This window comes from Myiozetetes cayanensis, unplaced genomic scaffold (assembly GCF_022539395.1).
Source record: "Myiozetetes cayanensis isolate MyiCay16 unplaced genomic scaffold, myiCay2020 scf32, whole genome shotgun sequence".
Classification (NCBI taxonomy): Eukaryota; Metazoa; Chordata; class Aves; order Passeriformes; family Tyrannidae; genus Myiozetetes; species Myiozetetes cayanensis.
In genome coordinates, this window is record NW_026087544.1 from 3,607,945 (window position 1) to 3,627,923 (window position 19,979).

At 61.3% G+C, this 19,979-nt stretch overlaps 2 protein-coding genes across 5 annotated transcripts; one reads left to right on the forward strand and one right to left on the reverse strand.

Moving 5' to 3' along the window:
• Nucleotides 1–1,620: 1,620 nt before the first annotated feature.
• On the forward strand, nt 1,621–8,190 carry MOV10 (Mov10 RISC complex RNA helicase). Of its 2 annotated transcripts, none has more exons than XM_050326693.1 (22): nt 1,621–1,816; nt 2,724–2,820; nt 2,902–3,035; nt 3,118–3,356; nt 3,435–3,675; nt 3,907–4,029; nt 4,118–4,271; nt 4,354–4,508; nt 4,631–4,807; nt 4,890–5,037; nt 5,129–5,290; nt 5,385–5,488; nt 5,724–5,821; nt 5,914–6,033; nt 6,119–6,221; nt 6,408–6,531; nt 6,611–6,802; nt 6,939–7,013; nt 7,121–7,246; nt 7,416–7,504; nt 7,643–7,764; nt 7,905–8,190. In XM_050326693.1, the coding sequence occupies exons 1-21, from the start codon at nt 1,683–1,685 to the stop codon at nt 7,755–7,757; spliced, it is 2,910 nt and encodes a 969-aa protein (XP_050182650.1). In that variant the 5' UTR covers nt 1,621–1,682; the 3' UTR covers nt 7,758–7,764; nt 7,905–8,190. The 2 variants fall into 2 exon arrangements, with proteins under 2 accessions (XP_050182650.1, XP_050182651.1); XM_050326694.1 differs by having other exon boundaries at nt 8,051–8,190.
• Nucleotides 8,191–8,831: 641 nt separating this feature from the next.
• RHOC (ras homolog family member C) lies at nt 8,832–18,829 on the reverse strand. Of its 3 annotated transcripts, none has more exons than XM_050326724.1 (6): nt 18,737–18,829; nt 17,403–17,475; nt 10,494–10,651; nt 10,150–10,270; nt 9,709–9,839; nt 8,832–9,609 (listed from the first exon to the last, which is right to left on the reverse strand). In XM_050326724.1, the coding sequence occupies exons 2-6, from the start codon at nt 17,407–17,409 to the stop codon at nt 9,436–9,438; spliced, it is 591 nt and encodes a 196-aa protein (XP_050182681.1). In that variant the 5' UTR covers nt 17,410–17,475; nt 18,737–18,829; the 3' UTR covers nt 8,832–9,435. The 3 variants fall into 3 exon arrangements, with proteins under 3 accessions (XP_050182681.1, XP_050182680.1, XP_050182682.1); XM_050326723.1 differs by having other exon boundaries at nt 17,224–17,475; XM_050326725.1 differs by lacking the exons at nt 17,403–17,475; nt 18,737–18,829 and adding an exon at nt 16,844–17,116.
• Between the last annotated feature and the right edge of the window lie 1,150 nt (nt 18,830–19,979).

Below are 19,979 nucleotides of genomic sequence, written 5' to 3' on the forward strand. Positions count from 1 at the left end.
TCCTCTGTCTGTAACTGTAACACCTCCCTCAGCTTTCCAGACGCTCCTGGTTGGATCCTACACGGGACAAAGCAGGGCTGGGCTGGAGGGCTGGAAAAGGCCGTGCACGGAGCCACTCAAGGACAGTTTGTGGGAGAGGATCCCCTCCCTGCGGCAGCACCCAGGGGAGATGAAAGGCTGTGTGTGCCTCAGGTGCTGGGGGCTGTGGCCATGGATCCATCCAGGAAATCGCTGCAGCAATTCCAAGAATGTGAGGCTGAAGCCAGGCCCAAGATAAGGCTGTTCACACAACACAGCTTTTATCAGCCTCAAGGCTAGTCTTCTGCTCCTTAGTTACACTGAGAGTGGTTCTCTGCCCTTATTGTTCCAGCCTTAAGAGCTGCAATAATGAGAGTTACTATCTCTCTGTCCTTCTCCAAATCTTCAGCTAATCATCCTTTAGCTCCCTGCCTGTCTCCTGGCCCCTCTCCCCCACCAGCCTCTCATTAGCAGACTCAGCTATCTCAGTCCCAGTCACAACCCTAAAAGAAACTTCAGCAGAGATCAAGGCCAGCTCCAGAGCAGTGAATATCCTGGGCTGGCTCTGCTGGAGTGTACAAAATCCAAAGCCAGGCACTGCAGCTTAACTGAGACAGGGAAGGCAAGGCTGGTCCTGCCCAGTGCCACAGGATGGGTCCTGCTAGCCCTGACAGCAGCCAGGCTCCCCTGCTGCCCACGTGGAAAGAGTTCTCCTATCTGTTTACGAGATCAGAACTTAAATCTCCAACATTCTGCCTGACAGACGGACTTGCAAGCAACTCCTCCAAAGGCAATGCCCGGGTTCTCGAGCCTCAGAGGCCTCCTGCAGTCAGTGAGGGGCCCCCACACCATCACAGCCTCCCAGCCACCTCCAGACACTGCAGGGCACTGGCTGAGCTTGGGATGGAGGAAAAGACCCTGAGCCAAGGAAAAAAAGGAGACTTACCCAGCACCCTTGGGCCACAGAGAGGCAAAAGCAGCGCCCAGGCAGCACCATGAGCAGCCCCAGGGTTTTGGGGTGTCTTACAGCAGCAGCTCAGGGCCCACCATCCTCACCTGGCAGGCTGGAGGTGAGAGCACAGGGAACCGGAGAAACCAGCGCCTGGTGCTGCTGATTCCCCGTTTATAGAGCAGCTGGAGCCCTGGGAGCCCCCCGTCCCTCCCGCTGCATCCGTGGAGCCAACACGCCCGGGCACCTCCCCGCCCCGAGGGCAGCTCCTGCTCCCCACCCTGGGGGCAAACACTGCTGGGGGGGCTGCAGGGCTGGGGGACAGCCAGCCCAGACCTTTGACACTCCACAGCCCGGGCTGGGCACCCGCCCGTCGTTTCTGGGGTCCCCTCGCGATGGGGGGGATGCGCCCCCTCGGGCTCCCGGGTGGGTCAGCCCCCTCCACAGCCCCTCCTGACCCGGCCAGGGCAATTCCCGCAGCCGGAGCCCTCCGTGGGGCGCGGGGCGATGCTGCGGGGCAGGAGGCGCCGGGCAGGAGCCGCCCCCACGCTCCCTCCCCATCTCCCTCCCCTGTCCTGGTCCGGGCGGGCGGTCCTTTCACAGCTCCTTTCACTTTCGTTTCTCCCTGAACGAGCAGCCCCGGGTACGCCCAGCCCAGCCCAGCTCGGCTTCACCTGGCACACGTCGGCACAGCTCGGCACAGCTCGGCTCGACCATGCCGCGGTTCAGCGTGGCTGAGACCAGGCGGTGGGGAGATCAGTTCGTGCAGTTCCTGCAGGACACGGGCCGGCAGCAGGAGCGTCAACGGGAAACTCTGCGGATCATCTACAACGTGGAGTTCCGGGGCAGGTGAGAGCCAGACCCGGGCAGCACCACCTGGGACGATCCCCCTGGCCAGCAGTTCCCTTTTTCCCCCTCGGCCAGCAGTTCCCTATTTTCCACCTCGGCCAGCAGGTCCCTTTTTTCCCCCTCGGCCAGCATTGCCCAGTCCTCGGACCAGCATCCCCAGTGCCTGGCCAGTGTTACTGGTCCTCAGCAGCATCACTGGGCCCCCAAGCCCCTCCATGTTGCCACAGCCCTGCTGGGATGATCCCAGCTCCGTGGGACCCCCACAGCTGCCTGGGCAAGGCCTTGGATACCCACTGCCCTGCACAGTGCCCACCTCACCCCGCTGACCCCACTCACACTGGCCCTTGTGCAACATCACCGCTGTTAATCCTTGGCAAAGCCGGGGCTCGGGGCACTGGGGGGCTGCAGGGTGGGCCCCGGGGTGCAGGAGGAGGTACCTGGGGAGTCATCGCTGCTGGGAGTGCAGTGGCTGTGCCTTGGAGGAGCCCCCATCTGCACCAGCTCAGCCCTGGGGGCTGACCCCTCTGGGTGGCATCTTCTGTCAAGGGTCTGGGGACAGGGAGAAGTCCCTGCCCCGCTGCTGCTTGAGCACTGGCAGGGACAGGGACTGCATGGGTGGCAGGGCCAGGCAGTGATGCCGTGGCACAGCTGGAATGGCCATGGCACAGCTGGAATGGCCATGGCACAGCATGGAGTTGCTGGGGCAGCCTGCAGGGATCTAAGATGGGCCAGTGGAAAGACCAAGCCCTTCTCCCTCTCCTGGCACAGAGGAGATCACTGAGAGCTCCCTCACCGCAGCCTCATTGTCCTGCTTCACCTTCCCTCCTGCCTCCCCCCAGCTGCCCGTGCCCCTGCCTGTGCCCTGCCACGCTCTGTCCCTCACAAACCCTCTCCCTTGTCTCTGCAGGACTGACACAAAGATTCCCAACTTCTCCTCCACTTTGTATGCCCTGAGGCTGACCCATCGGGCAGTGGTGCAGGGGCAGGTGGTGGAATTCAAGAAGGTAAGGGAGGCCCCTGGCTGGGGCAGCGCCCACTGGGACCCCCGGCAGGACCCCGGGGCTGATGGTGGCTGCTCCCCTCAGGTGAAGAGGCGCGTGGTGGTGGCAGACCAGTACCGGAGACCCAGGGCAGATGCACAGACATCAAAGCCCACCTCTGGCTCGGGGCAGCAGCCCAGCTCCACTGCACAGACGCCCCAGAGCTACGCCCAGCGGCGGTATGACCCACAGCCCCCTGCCCTGGACAGCCCCCAAACCCCCCCACCCCGGCGGGTAAAGCCTGACCCTCCCTCCCCGCAGCGCCGAGCACATCCGTGGGAAGCACGGCGTGGACATCGTCTCGGAGCACGACCAGGGCAACGGGGAGATCCGCTTCCCGGTGACGAGGGGCAAGGCCCGGGTGATCTCTGTCACGGTGCAGAACCGCGGGGCGCAGGCGGTGACGCTGCGGCGGCTCCTGCCAAGCTGCCGGTCCCGCGTGCTCTCCTTCAGCGACCAGCAAGGGGTGACACAGGGACAGTCTCTGGTGCTCCACCCAGGTAGGGTCCCCGTCCTGCCCCATCGCCTGCCTCGCTGGAGGGGCTGCAGGACCCAATGAAACCCTGTTCGCCCCGCAGGTGCCACGTACCCCATCCAGGTGCGGTGCCTCACCAGGAGGAACGGGCACTTCCCCGCCATGCTGGTGTTCGAGTTCATCAAGGAGCCGGACGAGCCCTTCAGCATCTCACGCTACGTCACTGCCATCGCCCAGAGCCAGCTGGCCAAGGACCTGGGGCCCTCGGCACCCTACCAGCCTTACCAGGACAGCCTCCAGCGCCCTGTCACTGTCATCACCGATGAAGGCTTCCCCCCCAACAGGTACGTGGCAGTCACCTGCTGCCATCCTGAGCAAAGGGTCCCAGCCTGTTCTCCGGCCAGGACAAGGCTCCATTCCTTGGGACCCAGCTGTCTGGCCCCCCAGGAAAGTGCTTCCTCCCTGTGTGCTGGCTGGTGACAGCAGGCTGGGGACACTCTGCCTCTTGGGATGGTCGTGGCCCAGGGGGAGCCTGGCCCTGCAGTCCCTGCAGCACTGCTGTCCCCTCCACCCAGCTCCCTGAAAAACGAGCTGGAGAGGGAAATCCCTCTGGACACCTACCAGTACCCAAAGAACCTCAAGCACACGATCCTGCTCGGACCCGACACCAGTGCCGGCTCCAACTGGACTGACATGTGGTGAGTACTGAGGGCTGGGGGCAATGCCAAGGTGCCCCCCCAGAGCCAAGGTGCCTCTGGGACACAGCGACATCCCTGCTGCCCACAGCTCGCTGCTGGAAGCACCTCTGCAGGCTGACAACTACCAAGAGAAGTTCCAGCTGCTGCTGTACCTGGAGGAGATCCAGATGGAGGTGGACATCCGGCGCTACGACATGCAGGACGTGACCATGGTGCAGGACAGGGGCCTGCTGGTCCTCAGTGTGCGTAGGGGAATCCGGGGGGGGTGAGAGGGGTGCTGAGGCTCCCGTGGGGGTCTGGCATCACAGCAGCCACTTGGCACAGGTGCCCGGCGTGACCGAGAACCGCCCGTCCGTGCTGAGGGGGGACCACCTCTTTGTCCACCCGAGCAGTGAGCGGAACCGCTCCCCGCTCGTCCAGTACAAGGGCTACGTGCACAGCGTGGAGCTGGATAAGGTCAAGCTGGGCTTCTCCCGCAAGTGAGTGATGTCCGGCTTCAGCAGCCCCACTCGGAGGTGCTGGAGGCCGGGAGAAGTTTGGGAAGGGCCGGGAGGGCACGGGGGGAGTGTCCCCCTGCCCTGCTCACACCGCTCCTTCCCAGGATGCTGAGTAAGTTTGTGAACAACCTCAAGTTCGACGTGACCTTCACCTTCAGCCGGCTGCCGCTGCAGGTCCAGCACCGGGCTGTGGTCCTGGCCATGCCCCGCGGCTTGTCCAGCCTCCTCTTCCCCTCCGCCTCCTGCAACATGTCCCTCTTCCCAGGCCCCTTCCAGCCCCGGTGAGTCCCCAGTTCTGTGGGCCGGGAGGGTCTGAGGGGACGGAGGGGCAGGGACCCGGCAGCGCAGCCTCTGCTCCCGCAGGTGGTTTGACCGCAAACTGCAGGCGAACGAGGAGCAGTGCAGGGCCGTGACCCACATCGTGACGGGGATGTCCCGGCCGGCCCCCTACCTCATCTTTGGCCCCCCCGGCACCGGCAAGACGGTCACTGTGGTGGAGGCCATCAAGCAGGTGAGCAGACAGTGCCCAGGTCCAGCCACCGGACATTGCTGCCCACCCTGGCCCGTGGGGCTCAGTGCTGTCACCCCCTCCTGCCACCCAGGTGTGGACGTGCTTCAAGGACGCTCGGATCTTGGCCTGCGCCCCTTCCAACAGCGCCGCAGACCTGCTGTGCCAGCGCCTCATCGTGGACATCGCCCCTCGGAACATCTACAGGCTCATCGCCAGCTCCAGGAACTACAGGGAGGTGCCCGCTGATATCAGGGTAGGTCCCTGGCCCTCCAGCCTGGCATCCTGCCAGCACATCTGTGTTGGCAGCCCCCAGGAGAGCTGGAGCCCACCCAATGCCTGCATTCCAGCCCTGCTGCAACTGGGATGACGAGCAGAGCGTCTACGTGTACCCGAGCAAGGAGTACCTGATGCGCTACCGCATCCTCGTCACCACGCTGGTGCCAGCAGGAAGGTCAGAGGAGCTGGGATTGTCCCCAGTACCCCAGGAGGGAGGCTGCACCCAGGGGCTGCTTTGCAGCCAGGCTGTGAGGGCAGCCCCTCTGGGATTCAGCAGGGAGGAGGTGGAGGAGGGCAGGCAGTAGGGGGGACCTCTCCTTTGCAGGAGGATGAGGATGAAAGGGAGGGGAGGAAGGATGGCCAGGTAGGGCAGGGCTGCTGAGGCAGCCTCATTCCACCTCTCCTTCCAGGCTGGTGTCAGCCAACTTCCCCCCTGGGTTTTTCACCCATGTCTTCATCGACGAGTGTGGCCACGCAGTAGAGCCCGAGAGTGTGGTTGCCATCGCCGGTGAGTGGTGCCCGGCTGCTGTCTGGGGGACCAGCGATCTCTGCACGGCCCCAGGTCCCCCTGGTCCCTCACTGAGCTCTCTCTGTTCCCAGGGCTCCTGACTCCCATGGACGAGAAGACCAACCCCAAAGGGGGGCAGCTGGTGCTGGCAGGAGACCCCAAGCAGCTGGGCCCTGTCCTGACCTCCCCACTGGCCATGGAGCATGGCTTGGGTGAGTGGGGAGCGGGGTGGGAGCACTGCTGGTGCTGGGGGGGCCGAGCAGCCACGCAGGGAGCCATGGGATCTCACTGGCACAGGCACCTCGCTGCTGGAGAGGCTGATGCTGCACAACCCCCTGTACCAGAAGTCCAGCGAAGGATACGACCCACAGTTTGTCACCAAACTGCTCTGCAATTACAGGTAGGGACAGGGATGGTGCAGGCAAGAGGTGGGGCTGCTCCGTGACCACAGCCCCGTCCAGGATCTGTGCGTGTGCCCCAGCTGGTGTGGGAGATGGGAGTGCAGCTGCTGTCCTGGGTGCACAGCGCCTGGGAGGGTGCTGAGCCCACGTGGCACCCACCCTGGTCACCATCCTGGCTCTTCCAGGTCCCACGAGGCCATCCTCAGGATCCCCAACGAGCTCTTCTACGACAGCGAGCTGAAGGCGTGCGAGGGTGACGGGCTGGATGTCCGGAATTTCTATTGCAACTGGGAGGAACTTCCCAAAAAAGTGAGGGGTGAAGCAGGGAAGGGGCTGGGGGAAGCCCCGAGGTGCAGGCAGAGCAGTGACCAACATTTTCCATCCCCAGGGCTTCCCCATAATCTTCCATGGGGTCTGTGGGGAAAACCAGAGAGAGGAGAAGAGCCCCTCGTTCTTCAACACGTCTGAAATCGAGGTGGTGGTCGACTACCTCAAGAAGCTGCTGCAGAGCCAGGGCAAGAAGGGCTGTCCCACTGTGTCCCCCAAGGAGATCGGCATCATCTCTCCCTACAGGAAGCAGGTGAGGGGCACAGCTCTGCAGGCAGGGCACGGGCACAGACCTCCCCAGGGGACATTGGAAGGGAAGGGCAGCCCTGGGGCTGACACACAGGAATGGCTCTGTGGTGGCTGGACTTTGCCACGTGCCTCCCCCCCAGGTGGAGAAGATTCGGAGAGCCATCACTTCCCTGGACCCCGTCCTGAAGAAGCTGGCGGACATCAACCAGCTGAAGGTAAGCCCTGGCCATGGAGAGGAGCCCACCCTGCTGCAGGAGGAGGCAGCCCTGCCAGCCCCAAGCTGGGGGTGCTCCCAGCCCCTCACCTGCTGTCCCCACCCCAGGTGGGCTCCGTGGAGCAGTTCCAGGGCCAGGAGCGGCGCATCATCCTCATCTCCACCGTGCGCAGCTTCAGCACGAACCTGTGGTTCGACGAGACCTTCAGGCTGGGCTTCCTCAAGAACCCCAAGGTACTTCACTGCCCCGAGCAGACCCTTCTCCTCCCCTGGTTCAGGCAGGCAGGCAGGGCTGCTCCAGGGGCTCGGTGCCACAGCAGAGCTGCCTGCAGCGAGGTGGGGCTGAGGGGGGCAGTGAGAGGTGCTGCAGCCACGTAACACCCCCTCGGCCTGTCCCCTTCAGAGGCTCAACGTGGCCCTCACCAGGGCCAAGGCTCTGCTGATCGTGGTGGGCAACCCGACCGTGCTCAGCGAGGACGAGCACTGGAACAGGTGAGCTGTTCCTGGCCCCTGCCACAGACTCCTGGCACCGGCGCCTGCTCTTCCCTGCTGCTGGCAACGCACCAGTGCTGGGGAGCAGCGGGGCCAGTGCCACCTCCTGCCCACCCTCCCCTGGCTCTGTGCCCGCAGGTTCCTCACATACTGCAAAGAAAACGGTGGCTACACAGGATACCCCTCCGAGGATGAGGGCACAGACCAGGACAGACTCATTGACGGCCTCCAGGGGCTGCGGCTCAACAATTAACAGCCAGGTGAGCAGGGCTGGGAGCTGCCAGTGCCCTGGGGCACCAGCACAGCCAGGGTTAGGGTTAGAGGCACTGGGAGGCTTCTCCTGCCCCTAGTGTGATTTTGGACGGGTCCTCACTTAGAGGTTGCCTGTCCCTATCCCCAGCTCAGGGGCCAGTTCTGCCATGAGGTTTCTCTGCGGGAAACCCACGTGGGAAAGGAGGAGAAGCCCAGTGAAGCTCCATCCCCCTCAGCCTGTCCCCTGGCCTGCAGCAGCCCTTGCACTCCCCCTGCCTCCGTGCCTTCCTGCAGAGCTGGGGCTGAACCCACCGGACCAGAGGATACTGCTGAGCCTTTTCTGGCAGCCAGGAGCCCTGGCACAGACCACAGAGCAACCCCCTCCCCTTACAGAGCGGGACCACCCAAGGACTGGACTGGGACCATTCTCCATTTTAACGAGTTTTTGACACAGCTGTGGCAGAACAATTCTCTGTGACTGGTCTCACTGTTACAGTGAAAGGTTTAAGCACGAGTCCAGCCTCCAAAGAGCATCACTGGGTGCACAGGGGAGCCCAGTGCTGCTGTAGTGGGTGACTGGGGCAGGCAGGGACCTGGCCAGGCACAGGGTGGCTCAGCTCCTAACTGGGCAGCTGCCTGGCTTGAGAGCTGGCACAGCTGTGCAGGCACTTTGTTTCCCTGGAATAAATATTTAGAGAAAAACAGTCTCTTGAGTCTGGGGCTCTGCCACAACGACGGGGCTGCTGGAGCAGGGACAGCCTCGCTGCCAGCGCTGTCCTGACCTGCTCCAGAGCCACGATGGCTCCAGCAGGGACAGCAGTGCCCATCATCCGGGGACTGGGTACAGCTGGGAAAGCTCCTGCCCAGCCCTTCCCACATAAGCTGCTTCCTGGCTCTTACCCAAGCTCATTGTGCTGAGCCCTGATGCTGTTGCAGCAGCAGCTGAAGCAAGAGGAGCTGTGGGACGAGCAGGTCCCCACCCTGCAGCACGGGGCCTCTGTCCCCAGGCAGGAGGCTGGAGCAGCGAGGGGCTCAAAGGAGAGCCGGAAGGATGCCACGCAAGCAGGGTTCCAATTACTAAAATACCAGTTTGCATTTATTCTCCCAATTACACAGTTCAGCTTACTGGTGCCAAGTCCATGACCGAGGCAGACTCGAAGGCGGCGATACCGGCAGGGCTGGGCACACATCCCGGGAGCAGAGCGCTCCTGGCAGCAGCTGAGCCCGGCTCTGCTCACAGACAGGGCTAAAGCTGCCCAGGCAAGTCTGTCTAACACTGGTGTGTGCTGCCTGCACGGCACGGGGGAGCGGGCAGAGCACCCCGAGGGCCCAGCACACCCCGCGCATGAGCTGTGGGCACCTCCCGCTTCTGCCCGGAGCCGGGGAGGGAGGGTGAACACCACGGCAATCCCCACGGGAAAGGCAAAACCAGGGAAATCAGTACAAAACGGGGCGGCACGGGGAGCGACACGAACACCCGGCCCTCGGAGAGCGGCGGGTGCTGAAGGCACTGGCCCCTCGTGGCCCCGGAATCCCGCAGGGACACCCCGCGGGCGCGGGTGGCAGCTCTGGTGCAGAGGGTTCAGGGCAGGTACCGGCACCTCGAGGTCCCACTTGGGCTGCCAGTGCTCCCTCCCCGGGCAGGGCAGGCAGTGCTGGCGCAGGGGCCGGGGGGCTGCTCAGAGCAGCGGGCAGGCTCTGCGCTTCTTGTTCTTGCGGACCTGCAGGCCGGCCCGGGTGGCCATCTCGAACACCTCCCGCACCCCTTCCTTCGTCTTGGCCGAGCACTCCAGGTACCCGAAGGCGTTGATCCTGTTGGCCATGTCCCTCCCCTCCTCTGGCTTCACCGGCTCCTAGCAAGCAGGAAAAAAGAGGGGTTTGGAAACGTTGCCAGGGCGCAGCAGCGACTGCCCTTGGGCAGAGGTGGTGGGACCCCTCTGGGCTGCCCCCACCTGCTTCATCTTGGCCAGCTCCCGCCGCGTGTGCTCGTCGTTCCGCAGGTCCTTCTTGTTCCCCACCAGGATGATGGGCACGTTGGGGCAGAAGTGCTTCACCTCCGGCGTCCACTTCTCAGGGATGTTCTCTGCAACCAGCACAAGAGGGACCCACGAGCTGAGGGGCTGCTCTTCCCCAGCCTCCCCGCAGGGACCAGCCCGGGCTTTTTGCCATAGGAAGCAGGGAGAGCTCCCCCACAGCATCCTCTTCTCCCACCACCTCCACCCAGCCAGCAAGTTCCCAGCATTTCCCTGGAGTGCACACAAAGCCAGGGGATGAAGGGGAAGCTCTGGCATCCCCGGGAGGCAGAACAGAGGTTTCCTGGACTGCAGGGCTATTCAGCAGCAGCACCCAGCCCTGTGGGAGCCCCAGGTCCCCCCTCACTCCCTGGTCCCTACCGAGGCTGTCCGGGCTGTCGATAGAAAAGCACATGAGGATAACGTCGGTGTCTGGGTATGAGAGGGGCCTCAGCCTGTCATAGTCCTCCTGTCCCGCCGTGTCCCACAGGGCCAGCTCCACCTGGGAGGGGAGAGGGGATAATGACTCGTCAGCTCTGCAGACCAGGAGTGACAGATTTATCTTCCTCAGGTATAGCTGTGGGTCTTCCTCAAAACTGGGGCAGGTTCAGGGTGACCCAGGAAGGCAGGAGCCACACGGACCAGCCCTGGTGGCAGCACTGGGCGGTGGCACTGCCAGCGTGGGACCATGGGAGAACAAGGACAGGAATGATGATGGCTCTTACCTGCTTCCCATCTACCTCTATGTCAGCAATGTAGTTCTCGAACACAGTGGGCACGTAGACCTCGGGGAACTGGTCCTTGCTGAACACGATCAGCAGACACGTCTTCCCACAGGCGCCGTCTCCCACGATCACCAGCTTCTTCCTGATGGCTGCCATCGCTGCAGGGACAGGAGCAGGGCAGTGGGGCAGAGCAGCATGGGCAGGCCACGCTCCCAGACCCCCAGAGTCCTGTGCACAATGGCCAGGGAGGTACCGGACACAGACACCTGGGGCACATCCCACTGGGAACAGCCAGTGATGGCCAGGGCATCCCCCCAGCCCCCCGCCAGCTCCTGCACACACCAGCTCATGGGCACTGCAAGAACTGGCCTGACTGGAACCATCTACACCCAGCACTGCTGCTGTGGCTGGGAGAACCATCCCAGCCATGTCCCAGCCGTGCCAGTGCTGGTGGCTGCACACAGGGACCTTGTGCGAGGTGACAGACTGCTCTGCCTTACCCACCCCCTCAGCCATCCAACCCTCCCTGGCCTTTGCTGTGCTGCCACCCGGGTAAACTGGATTTTAGACAACCCCCAGAGTGCCACCAACACGCTGGCTTTATTTTAGATTATGAATTCCTCAGGGCAGGAACCGCGCTCCAGGTCTCCCCCGGGAGCGGCTCCCAAATAATCCGATCAGCAGCTGCAACGCGCCAGGCTGAGCTCCTGGAGGTCCAGGCAAGCAGGACCCGTGTGCCTGGCACCCAGCACCGGGCTGGCCCCGTCCCAGCCTGCCTGACAAAGGAGCCTTTGCCACGGAACCAAAAGAGCCGACGCTGGCACTGGTAGTGGGAGAAGCTGCCAGGCATCCCTCGGCAAACACGGGCAAAACCCAGGCAAAAGGGTAGCTTTCTGCCCCAAGGGAAAAGGATGCAGCCCTGCAAGGAAAGCCATGCCTTTGCATCCCTCAGCTTCCAAAGGGGATTACAGGGGAGCCTGAGAATCGCCCGGGACAATGGCACAAAAACGCCTGGCGCAGCATCTGAATGAGGCATGAGAAAATCAGCCGTGGTGGGATCACATCCCTCCCAGCCTCGGGACCAGAAATCTCTTTCCCATCCCCAGCTTCCCAGACGCCTCAGTTCCAAGAGCCTGACCCACTCCTTAAGTGCCTTTGGCACATCACCAGCTCCCTGTCCCTGAAGAGATCCCGGGAATGATGCAAGCTGACAGCTCAGGGTCTAATCCCTCAAAATTCACACTGCTCTGGGGGAAATTACAGGTGGCCAGAAAACTGCTCCTGAAGGCAGGGACATGCCACATCTCCCCACCAGCCCTGTCCCTCTCCACACCCCCTGCCTGGGCGGCAGGATGGGAAGGGTCTGGGATTCTGGGAGCCTTCGGGAAGGTTCAGGGGAAATAACCCTGTGGGAAGGCCACAAACACCAATGCTGCTGTGTGGAACTGCAAGTGGATCACACTGGGATCACCCCAGGATCATGCTGGGATCATCCTGGGAAGGTCAGGACATCATAAGCCTGGCATTTAACCAGGGCACTGAGCTGAGCCTTAACAAAGGCCGGGCATGGGTCACCACACCCACACCCCGAGCCAACAGAAAAGGGAGGAAAAGGGGAAAAACCGGAGTGGGGCCACATCATAATTAACGGCAAGTGAAGGATCAAGAAGCGAGCCCAAGTGGCTGGCTCGCATTCCAGAGGCACGCTGCAGAGCTCCTCTCTCCCATGGCATGCCTGGCAGGTCACCCCTGGCACACAAACCCTGGGGACCACCCCAGTCTCACAAATCAAACTGCCCAATGGTTTGGGCAAAAGAGAGACAGTTTTCACCCAAATCCAGGCCAGGCCCTGCTGGTAGCCATGGATCTTTGCAGATTCCAGGCACTTTTGGCTCACAAGCTGAGGCAGGAATGGTTTGTGGCTGCTGAGTGCTGTGAGCTGTTAATAGAAATCGTAGGCTGGCACTTGTAAGGTGAGAAGAGAGAGGATCAAGGGCTGCATCCGGCAGGATCCAGCACTCCTCAGCCAGGAGCCTGGGGGTCAGGCACACATCCCAGTGGAGCAGCACGTCCACAGAAAGGGTGAGCACGTTTGTGCAGCACTGAAGCTGGAGAAAAAAATAAAGGTGCCCTAAAGGGTCCCTTTTAGGGAGCAGAGGGCACTTTTTAGGGAGGCAGGGGCTGAACATGGAGGGTGAACAGCTCCTATCCCTATTCCTTGTGCCCTCCTGCTCCTGCCTGTGCCAGCTGGGCCAGGGACACCCACTGTCCCAGCAGGGGCAACCAGCCAGGAGCTCATCCCGAGGAGACACAGAGTTTGTGTTATGGAGGCAGATACAAGGGCTGGAGGAGTCTGCTGGCTCCTGCACACTTGAGGAGGACAACATATCCCTGGGGACACAGAAATGCATCATCATTAGAATCACAGAATCATTAAAGTTAGAAAAGACCTCCAAGATCATCAAGTCCGAGCCTTGTTGCAAACCATCCTTCTCCTCAGACCAAAAGCTCATCCTCCCTCCTAGCAGCACATCCAGAGCAGGAGAAAAGGAGAGCTCAGGGGCAAAAAAGTCTGTTTACTCAGGCACGAAGCTCCTTCGCCCGCAGCAAAACACGACTTGCTGCTTTTCGAGTCCCTATCTCCAAGAGGGATGGAGGAGGAACAGCAGTTTGGGCTGTGCCATTATCTCACCCACGCCACAGCGCAGACCACACATCTGCAGCAGGAGGGGCAGCAGATGCCCAAGGAGAACAAACACCCGCTCCCAGACGGACACCAGGACCTGCCCGTGCCCGGTGTGGATGGATGGAAACCAAAACCAACCAGAGTGGCACCACCCCTGCCCAAATGCTGCCCTGCCCACACACTGCCCAGCCAGGGGGACCTCAGGGGCCCCAAACTGAGCAGAGCCACTGCACCCAGAGCTCCTTCCCACGGCCTCCCTCGCCCTCCCTGACCTGGGACGGCTCCGGCCCCGGCAGCTCCCGAGCCCGGCGTGATGCCGAGCGGTGACTCAGAGGGCAGAGGCACCGTCCCCACCCAAAATCTCAGCACAATTCATTCCATTACTCACGAGAGCCGGCCAGAAATAGCCCATTACTAATCCAGAGCTGGCGTGCAGAGGCGAAGCAGGGCAAGGAGGGCTGTGATTCCCCCCGGGGGGCTCGGCTGGACGCCCCCATCCATGCCCTGGAGCCAGCACGGCACCAGCACCACATGCCAGCAGCTCTCTGCTCCGGGAGAGATGAGCTCCTCTGCCAGGGGATGCTCTGCTGCTCAGCAGGATGAGGCCAGTCCCTGGGATGAGGAGTCTGGTGCAAAGGCTTTTGCGCTGTTCCCACACGGTGATGAACAGATAAAAGAGTAGTAAACGTGAAGATAATTGCACAAAGACAAACGGCAATCCCAAGCACAAGTGCAGGAGAAATGGATGGAGAGCAGCCCTGAGGAGAAGGACTTGGTGCTGGTGGATGAGAAGCTCAACAGGACCCAGAAATGTGCACTGGCAGCCCTGACCCCCGCCGTGTGCTGGGCTGATCTTACACTTGGAAGTGTTGGGTTAATGGTTGGACTCACTGATCTGGAAGGTCTTTTCCAAGCTAAAAGATTCTATTTGATCATTATGACAGGACGAGGAATGGATTTAAACTCACAGAAAGTAGGTTTAGATTGGATATTAGGAAGAAATTGTTCCCTGTGAGGGTGGGGAGGCCCTGGCACAGGTTGCCCAGAGAAGCTGTGGTTGCTCCATCCCTGGAAGTGTCCAAGGCCAGGTTGGACGGGGGTTGGAGCAACCTGGGCTAGTGGAAGGTGTCCCTACCCACAGCAGGGGGCAGGATGGGATGAGCTTTAAGATCTGTTCCAACACAAACTGTTGTGTGATTCCATGACAATTTGAGGACATCTTTAGTACAACTGCCATCAGGCCAAATAATTAAAAGCACACAGTCACCCACAACAAGCCATGGAAATTCAGATTTTAAACTCTGCCAAGTGCCCAAAACCACCCTGAGTTACAGCCAAGGCTGCCCAGCCACGCTGGCAACCCAACCCAGCCCAGCAGAGCCCTCAGGGCCCCACTGGAGATGCCTCCTGCTCAGCCATGGAGACAACAAAAGGGAGCAGCCACCGTGTGCTGGCATCTCCTCCCCCTGCCTAACCCCGCAGGGCCCCTGTGCCCATCCCTGCACCCACTGCTGTGGGCAGGCTGGGGCCAGGCTGGGGTGGCTGTGGGTTTAGTCTGTGCCACTGCTGCCAGCACCAGCCTAAATCCTGAGCAGGCAGCACCTTCAGCACGCCAAAGAGCTGCAACGTGACCCCAAATTGCTCTGCTCTACTTTCCAAGCAGCTATTCTAAAGCCATCACCATAAAATCAGCCAGGCTCCAGGGCAGCCCTTGTGCTATTTATTGGCCTCTCCCAGCTTTGTGCCTCAAAATGTGAAGTTCCCGCTGAGCAGGAAATGGGGAATTCCTCTGGCAGCAGGATGTGTCCATCACCCAGTGTCTGCTAAAGGAGCTCAGGAATCGCAGGGAAAGATGTTATGGCTTTGAAGGACTCCAACCAGGGACAGAAATCTTTCAGCAAACCTCCAGAGCCGGCCTTGAGTTCCCAGAGGTAACAGAAGGGTTTTGTTCTAATGCAGAAATTCCCAAGCGCTGCTGATGGCCCCACCCCGGCCAGACCTGTCCCACCAGGAATCACAGCCCTGGCTGGAGGCACATCCTGAGGCCTGGGCAGGGCTGGGGGGGACAGTGCTGTGCTGGGAGCAGTCCCAGTGCTGCCAACAGGACAGGACCAGCTCCCCACAGCCCCCAGACCTGGCCAATACCCCTCTCCAGACAAACCCTGCTCAGCCAGGAGAGTGGTGCCAGGAGGAGGGTGAAGCCTTTGGGCAGTGCTCGTGCAGCCACCAGCATTGCCCCCAGGTCACTTTTTGGCCAGAGATGGGAGAACAGACCAGGGGCTCATGTTCCTGCCTTGCAGAGCTACCACCAAGCATCTCCTTACTCTTCTGCCCCAGCAACTCTGGCTGCTCCCTTTGGATGGGAGGTTCAGGGAACACCCAGGCCGTGGCACGAAGCCCCATCGCCCCAATGTCACACCACAACAAAACTGCAGAAGGAAAACCACCTCTTTGACCAGCCCAAGACATTCCTGGTCTCGCTGCGCCTTCAGCTCTGCTAAACTTTTCATCAGTTTAAACAGATAAAAGCACCCAAGCGCTGGGTTGGAGTGATTTGACTCCTGTTTAGGACCGAGCTGGGTGAACACAGCACAGATCAGGCTCAAGGCTGGGTTACGAGACGAGGCTCACAACTGGATTTCCAAACCACACACCTTCAGTTCAGGTCGTGCAGCTGTGAACAGACAGGACCCTCAGCAGCTCCCAGCACCCAGAGGGAACACAGGAAAGGTTTCCTCCCCAGCACGGCCGAGGACAGGCTGTCTGCACTTCGAAACACGCCCGTGTGTGTGCACAGAGCTGCTGCGAGCGCCAGGGGAGGGCACCTCGGGACAGGACCCTGAGAGGTGCCAGCAGGCAAACAAGAGTCACTTTGGCCAGCTCCAGGCCACTGTGGGCACTGCCACAGCCCCGAGGATGGGGCACTGGTGGGGAACCCCCTCCAGAATCCCCCTGGGAGCAGCTCCTGCTCCACCAACAGCTCACAGCTCCGACCAGCACAGTGACAGCCACAGCTGCCTCCAGGATAGTCACGGGAAGGGGACTGGAGGTGTTTGGGGACAGGATGACAGCAGCACACAGACCATTGGCACACATGCTCTGCAGGGTTGCTTCACAACAGAAATGGCTTTAGCTGGCTGGACTCACTGGTGCAGTGAGAAAGTAAGTAAATTTCCAAATTAAAACCCGACAGGAATGGCCCCTGAGGGGAATTTCATTTGCTGAGACACCTAAACCATGGCCAAGGTAGCACAGGACAAGTGTCCTGGCCAGTGTCACAGGGACCAGAGGGACTCTTGCACAGAATCATAGAATCATTAAGGTTTAAAAGCAGAGAGAAGTCCCCAAAAGGGCTGGAAGCAAGGAGAAATGCCAAAGGGAAACACAGCGGGCAGGGCAGAGCTCAGGCTCCCGGGCAGATCCCAGCTCAAGCCGATCCAAGTGGTGCTCATTTTGGCACAGCAGCATCTGCAGTTTCACACCCACCCAGCCCCCAGTTTGTGCAGCACAGGCCAGCCCCCAGAAGGCCAAAAGCCATCACTGACACCCAGAGCACACCCACACCCAGCAGCGCCCGCTGCTCTGAGCCTCCCGTCCTGCCTGCCATCCCGCCTTGCCTCCGCTGCCAGAACTGCCCGGCGCCGAGGAAAATGTCTGTATTTACCACTGGGAGAGCTGCCTGAAACCTTCCTCAGACCTCTGGACTTCCCCTATCCAAACGATGAGCGACCATCAAAACAGGAGCTCAACTCAGTGCTCAACTTTAGACCTTACCCACTTTTTTTGGGGGGAGGGAGGGGAGCTATTCTGTGGGCATGACCAGGCAGGCTGGGCTTTACCACACGCTCCAGTGGCCAAGGGCAGCTGTTTGGACCCAGATCCAGAGCAGGGCGCCCAGGCTGGCTCATTTTCGTCGCTAAACCCCACACAAAAACCATCCACACGCAAAACAGAGAAAGGGACTTGGAACAGAAGGATTCGAAAGCCTAAACAAAGGGGAAAGCTTTTCCCCCCCTCTGTGGGGAAAAGCTGCCTGCCCCTTACCTCCTTTTCCAAAGGACATCATGCCATGTTCTTATTTTACCTCCCACAGGCCTTCCCAGCCTCACGGCACGACAAGAGTCTTGCGGGAAGCTCCAAACAACACGCCACAATCTCAGAGGGGGCCCGTGCAAGGCCTGAGTGCCCCAGCGCCGATCAATATTTGCTAATACATTCCTTACTTTTCATGTCAACGCGCCTCTCCAGTGCAAACGGCAAGTTGGGAGGTGAGCCTGGTTAAACGCTCCCGACAACCTGTTGGAAGACAGTGACTTGGCTTATTTTCCACTTGAGCGTTTCCCTGGAGGAGCTGTAGCTGTCAGGAACACGGATTCAAGTTAAAGCCCGTTAAAACCTCGCTCAGGCTCTACCTGGGCTGCTCGGGAGCGGAGGAGGAGGAGGGGGTGGGCTTAAACTGAAACTGTCTGGACACCAAAAAGGACTTGGCGAAACAGAAACAGAATGCAAAGCGGTCTCCGTGACACACAGCCAGGCAAACCGCTACCTCCCGGCTCCAGTTTCCTGACCGGAACACTTTCCCAGGGATGTGAGCTCGGGGGGGAAGCGGGGGAGCTCAGCCGGGACCCTGCTCCCAGCCCACCCCACGCAGATGCAGCCCGGGGGATCACTCTGCCGTTCCCACGGGGGTGTTGAGAGGCTGAGGCTGGATTTAGGGGGGGCTGGCGGCCGCTGGGAGACTTGGCTGCCAGACTTTCAGTGCTGGAAAGGGCCGCGCAGTCATGCTTTTGGAATGCTCCCCTGCTCCGAAGACATTACACAATTATTTCCCCTCCCCGCAAGCCCCCCTAATATAAATGTTTAAGAATGAGCTCAGCAGCGAGCAAAGGGAACTTTTTTCCTTTTTCTGAAGAAAACACGGAGCGGCAGCTCCGTGACAAGGCTGTGCACGGGGACACTGCTGGAGCAGGGGCTGCGGGGAGGGATGTGGGATGTGGCAGCAGCCCCGGGGCTCTCACCCTGGGTCAGTCACTGCCTGGGGGGCAACCTCAAGTTGGGACCCACGGCCCAAGGCCACCCTCCGAGGCCAACCCGCAGAGCCCGAAGTACAGCTGACCCACCCCTGCCCACACCCAGGACCCCCCGCCCCATCCCAGGCACACCCACCCCGCCCTGTCCCGCTGCACCCCACCCAGCCCGGCTGGGGCATCCACCCCTATGCCCCGCTCCCCCAGCAGTGCCCGGACCGCACCCAGCACTGACCCCACACCCCACCAGTGACTCCGCACCTCCACCTCCCACTAGTACCCCCAGATCTCAGTTCCCTCAAAACCCCACCAGTAACCCCAAACCTCAGCTCCCCCAGCCTCTGCCAGTAACTCAGACCCCATCACTACCAGTAATTCCACATCCCGGTTCCCCTAAACCGGAGCTCTGCCCCCACTTATTACCAGTATCCCCGCACCCCACCAGCATCCCCACTCCCCAGTTGCCCCTCCCGGACGCACCCCATCCCCCGCACCCCCATCAATGCCCTCGCCGCTCCGCTCCCCCGCACCTCTCTCCGCCGCTGCCCCGTCCCGCTGCCGGTGTCTGTCCCAGCTCCCGCTCCCTTCCCGGCTCCTCCGAGCAGCGCCGGGCACCGCCCCGTCCGGGGCCGCCCGCGAGGGCGGAGCGGGAGCTGCTGGGCTGTGCCGAGCCGTGCTGGGCTGTGCCGAGCCCTGCCGAGCCCCTTCCCATCGCAGACCCCCGCCCGCCTCCGGGGCACCCGGGACCCGCCGCTGTTTTCCCCGCGGAGCCCTCGGGGGGTTTTCTCCCCGTTCAGGTGGGGAGGGCGCGACCCCAACTGCCCGGAGGAGCAGAGCTGCTTCCCTCAGCTCCTCCCTGTGCCAGGCGACACCAACAGCAAAGACCACCCGTGCTCTGCCCCTCAGCCAGTGGTCCCCCACCATCGGAGCCCAAGCCCCAAACCACCAGCTATCGGAGCATCACTCAAGGGGATGCCTTTCCCCCCATAAGCACTGTCCTTTTTCCCCCTAAGCAGGGGCCCACCGCTATTGGAGCACCCCTCGAGGGGATGCCTTCCCCCCATATTATTTTCTTTGCCCCCTAACCTGGGGTCCCCCATCACTGGAGACCAATCCCCAAACCACCTTTCATCAGAGCACTGCTCAAGGGGGCCCCTTCCCCCCTCAGTGTTGCTTGCTTTGCCCCCTAACCAGGGGTCCCCCACCATGGGAGCAGCACCACTTGAAGAGACACCTTCCCCCCTCTATGCTTTATTTATGACAGCCCCCTGAGGCAGTGCCAGCCAGTTTGCTCTGCCAGGCAAGGCTGACCCCAGCAGGCACCAGCAGCCAAAACCCATCACACCCCTCCCACATCCATCCCAGGTGCTGCACAGGAACCCCCTCACTCCTCGAGGGACACCCCACTTCCCAGTGTGACAGACACAGGGGTGGCTGAGGGTCGAGCCCTGTCCCCAGGGTCTCTGTCCCCTCCACTGGGGCACTGGCAGAGGGAGCTGTGACGTGTCAGACCCTGCACTGAGGTGACCCCAGTGCTGCTGGTCGGGGCTCTGGCTCCCCATGCCCACCACAGATTGTCAGGAAGGAGCTGCTCCCCCCACAGCATCCCAGCTGCAGGGCAGAGTCTCTGTCCCTGAGCCAGGGAGAGGCAGCCCCAGGGGCCTGGCCCAGACCCAGGCTCATAAACTGCTGCTATTTTAAGGACTCGAAGACAATTTTTCTTAATTTATCAAGCCCCAGGCCAGGAGCTGGTTCCAAAGGAAATGTTTCCTT

Bases quoted from the DNA above. Each gene is read 5' to 3' on its own strand.
- RHOC (XM_050326723.1), bottom strand. From the start codon at position 17,245: ATGATGTCCTTTGGAAAAGGAG. The intron at 10,271-10,493 runs GTAAGAGCCATC...CTCCCCTCCCAG, and splicing joins TAGAGGTAGATGGGAAGCAG to GTGGAGCTGGCCCTGTGGGA. The intron at 9,840-10,149 runs GTAGGGACCAGG...TGCTGGTTGCAG, and splicing joins CGACAGCCCGGACAGCCTCG to AGAACATCCCTGAGAAGTGG.
- MOV10 (XM_050326693.1), top strand. From the start codon at position 1,683: ATGCCGCGGTTCAGCGTGGCTGAGACCAGGCGGTGGGGAGATCAGTTC. The intron at 2,821-2,901 runs GTAAGGGAGGCC...TGCTCCCCTCAG, and splicing joins AGGTGGTGGAATTCAAGAAG to GTGAAGAGGCGCGTGGTGGT. The intron at 6,532-6,610 runs GTGAGGGGTGAA...TTCCATCCCCAG, and splicing joins GGGAGGAACTTCCCAAAAAA to GGCTTCCCCATAATCTTCCA.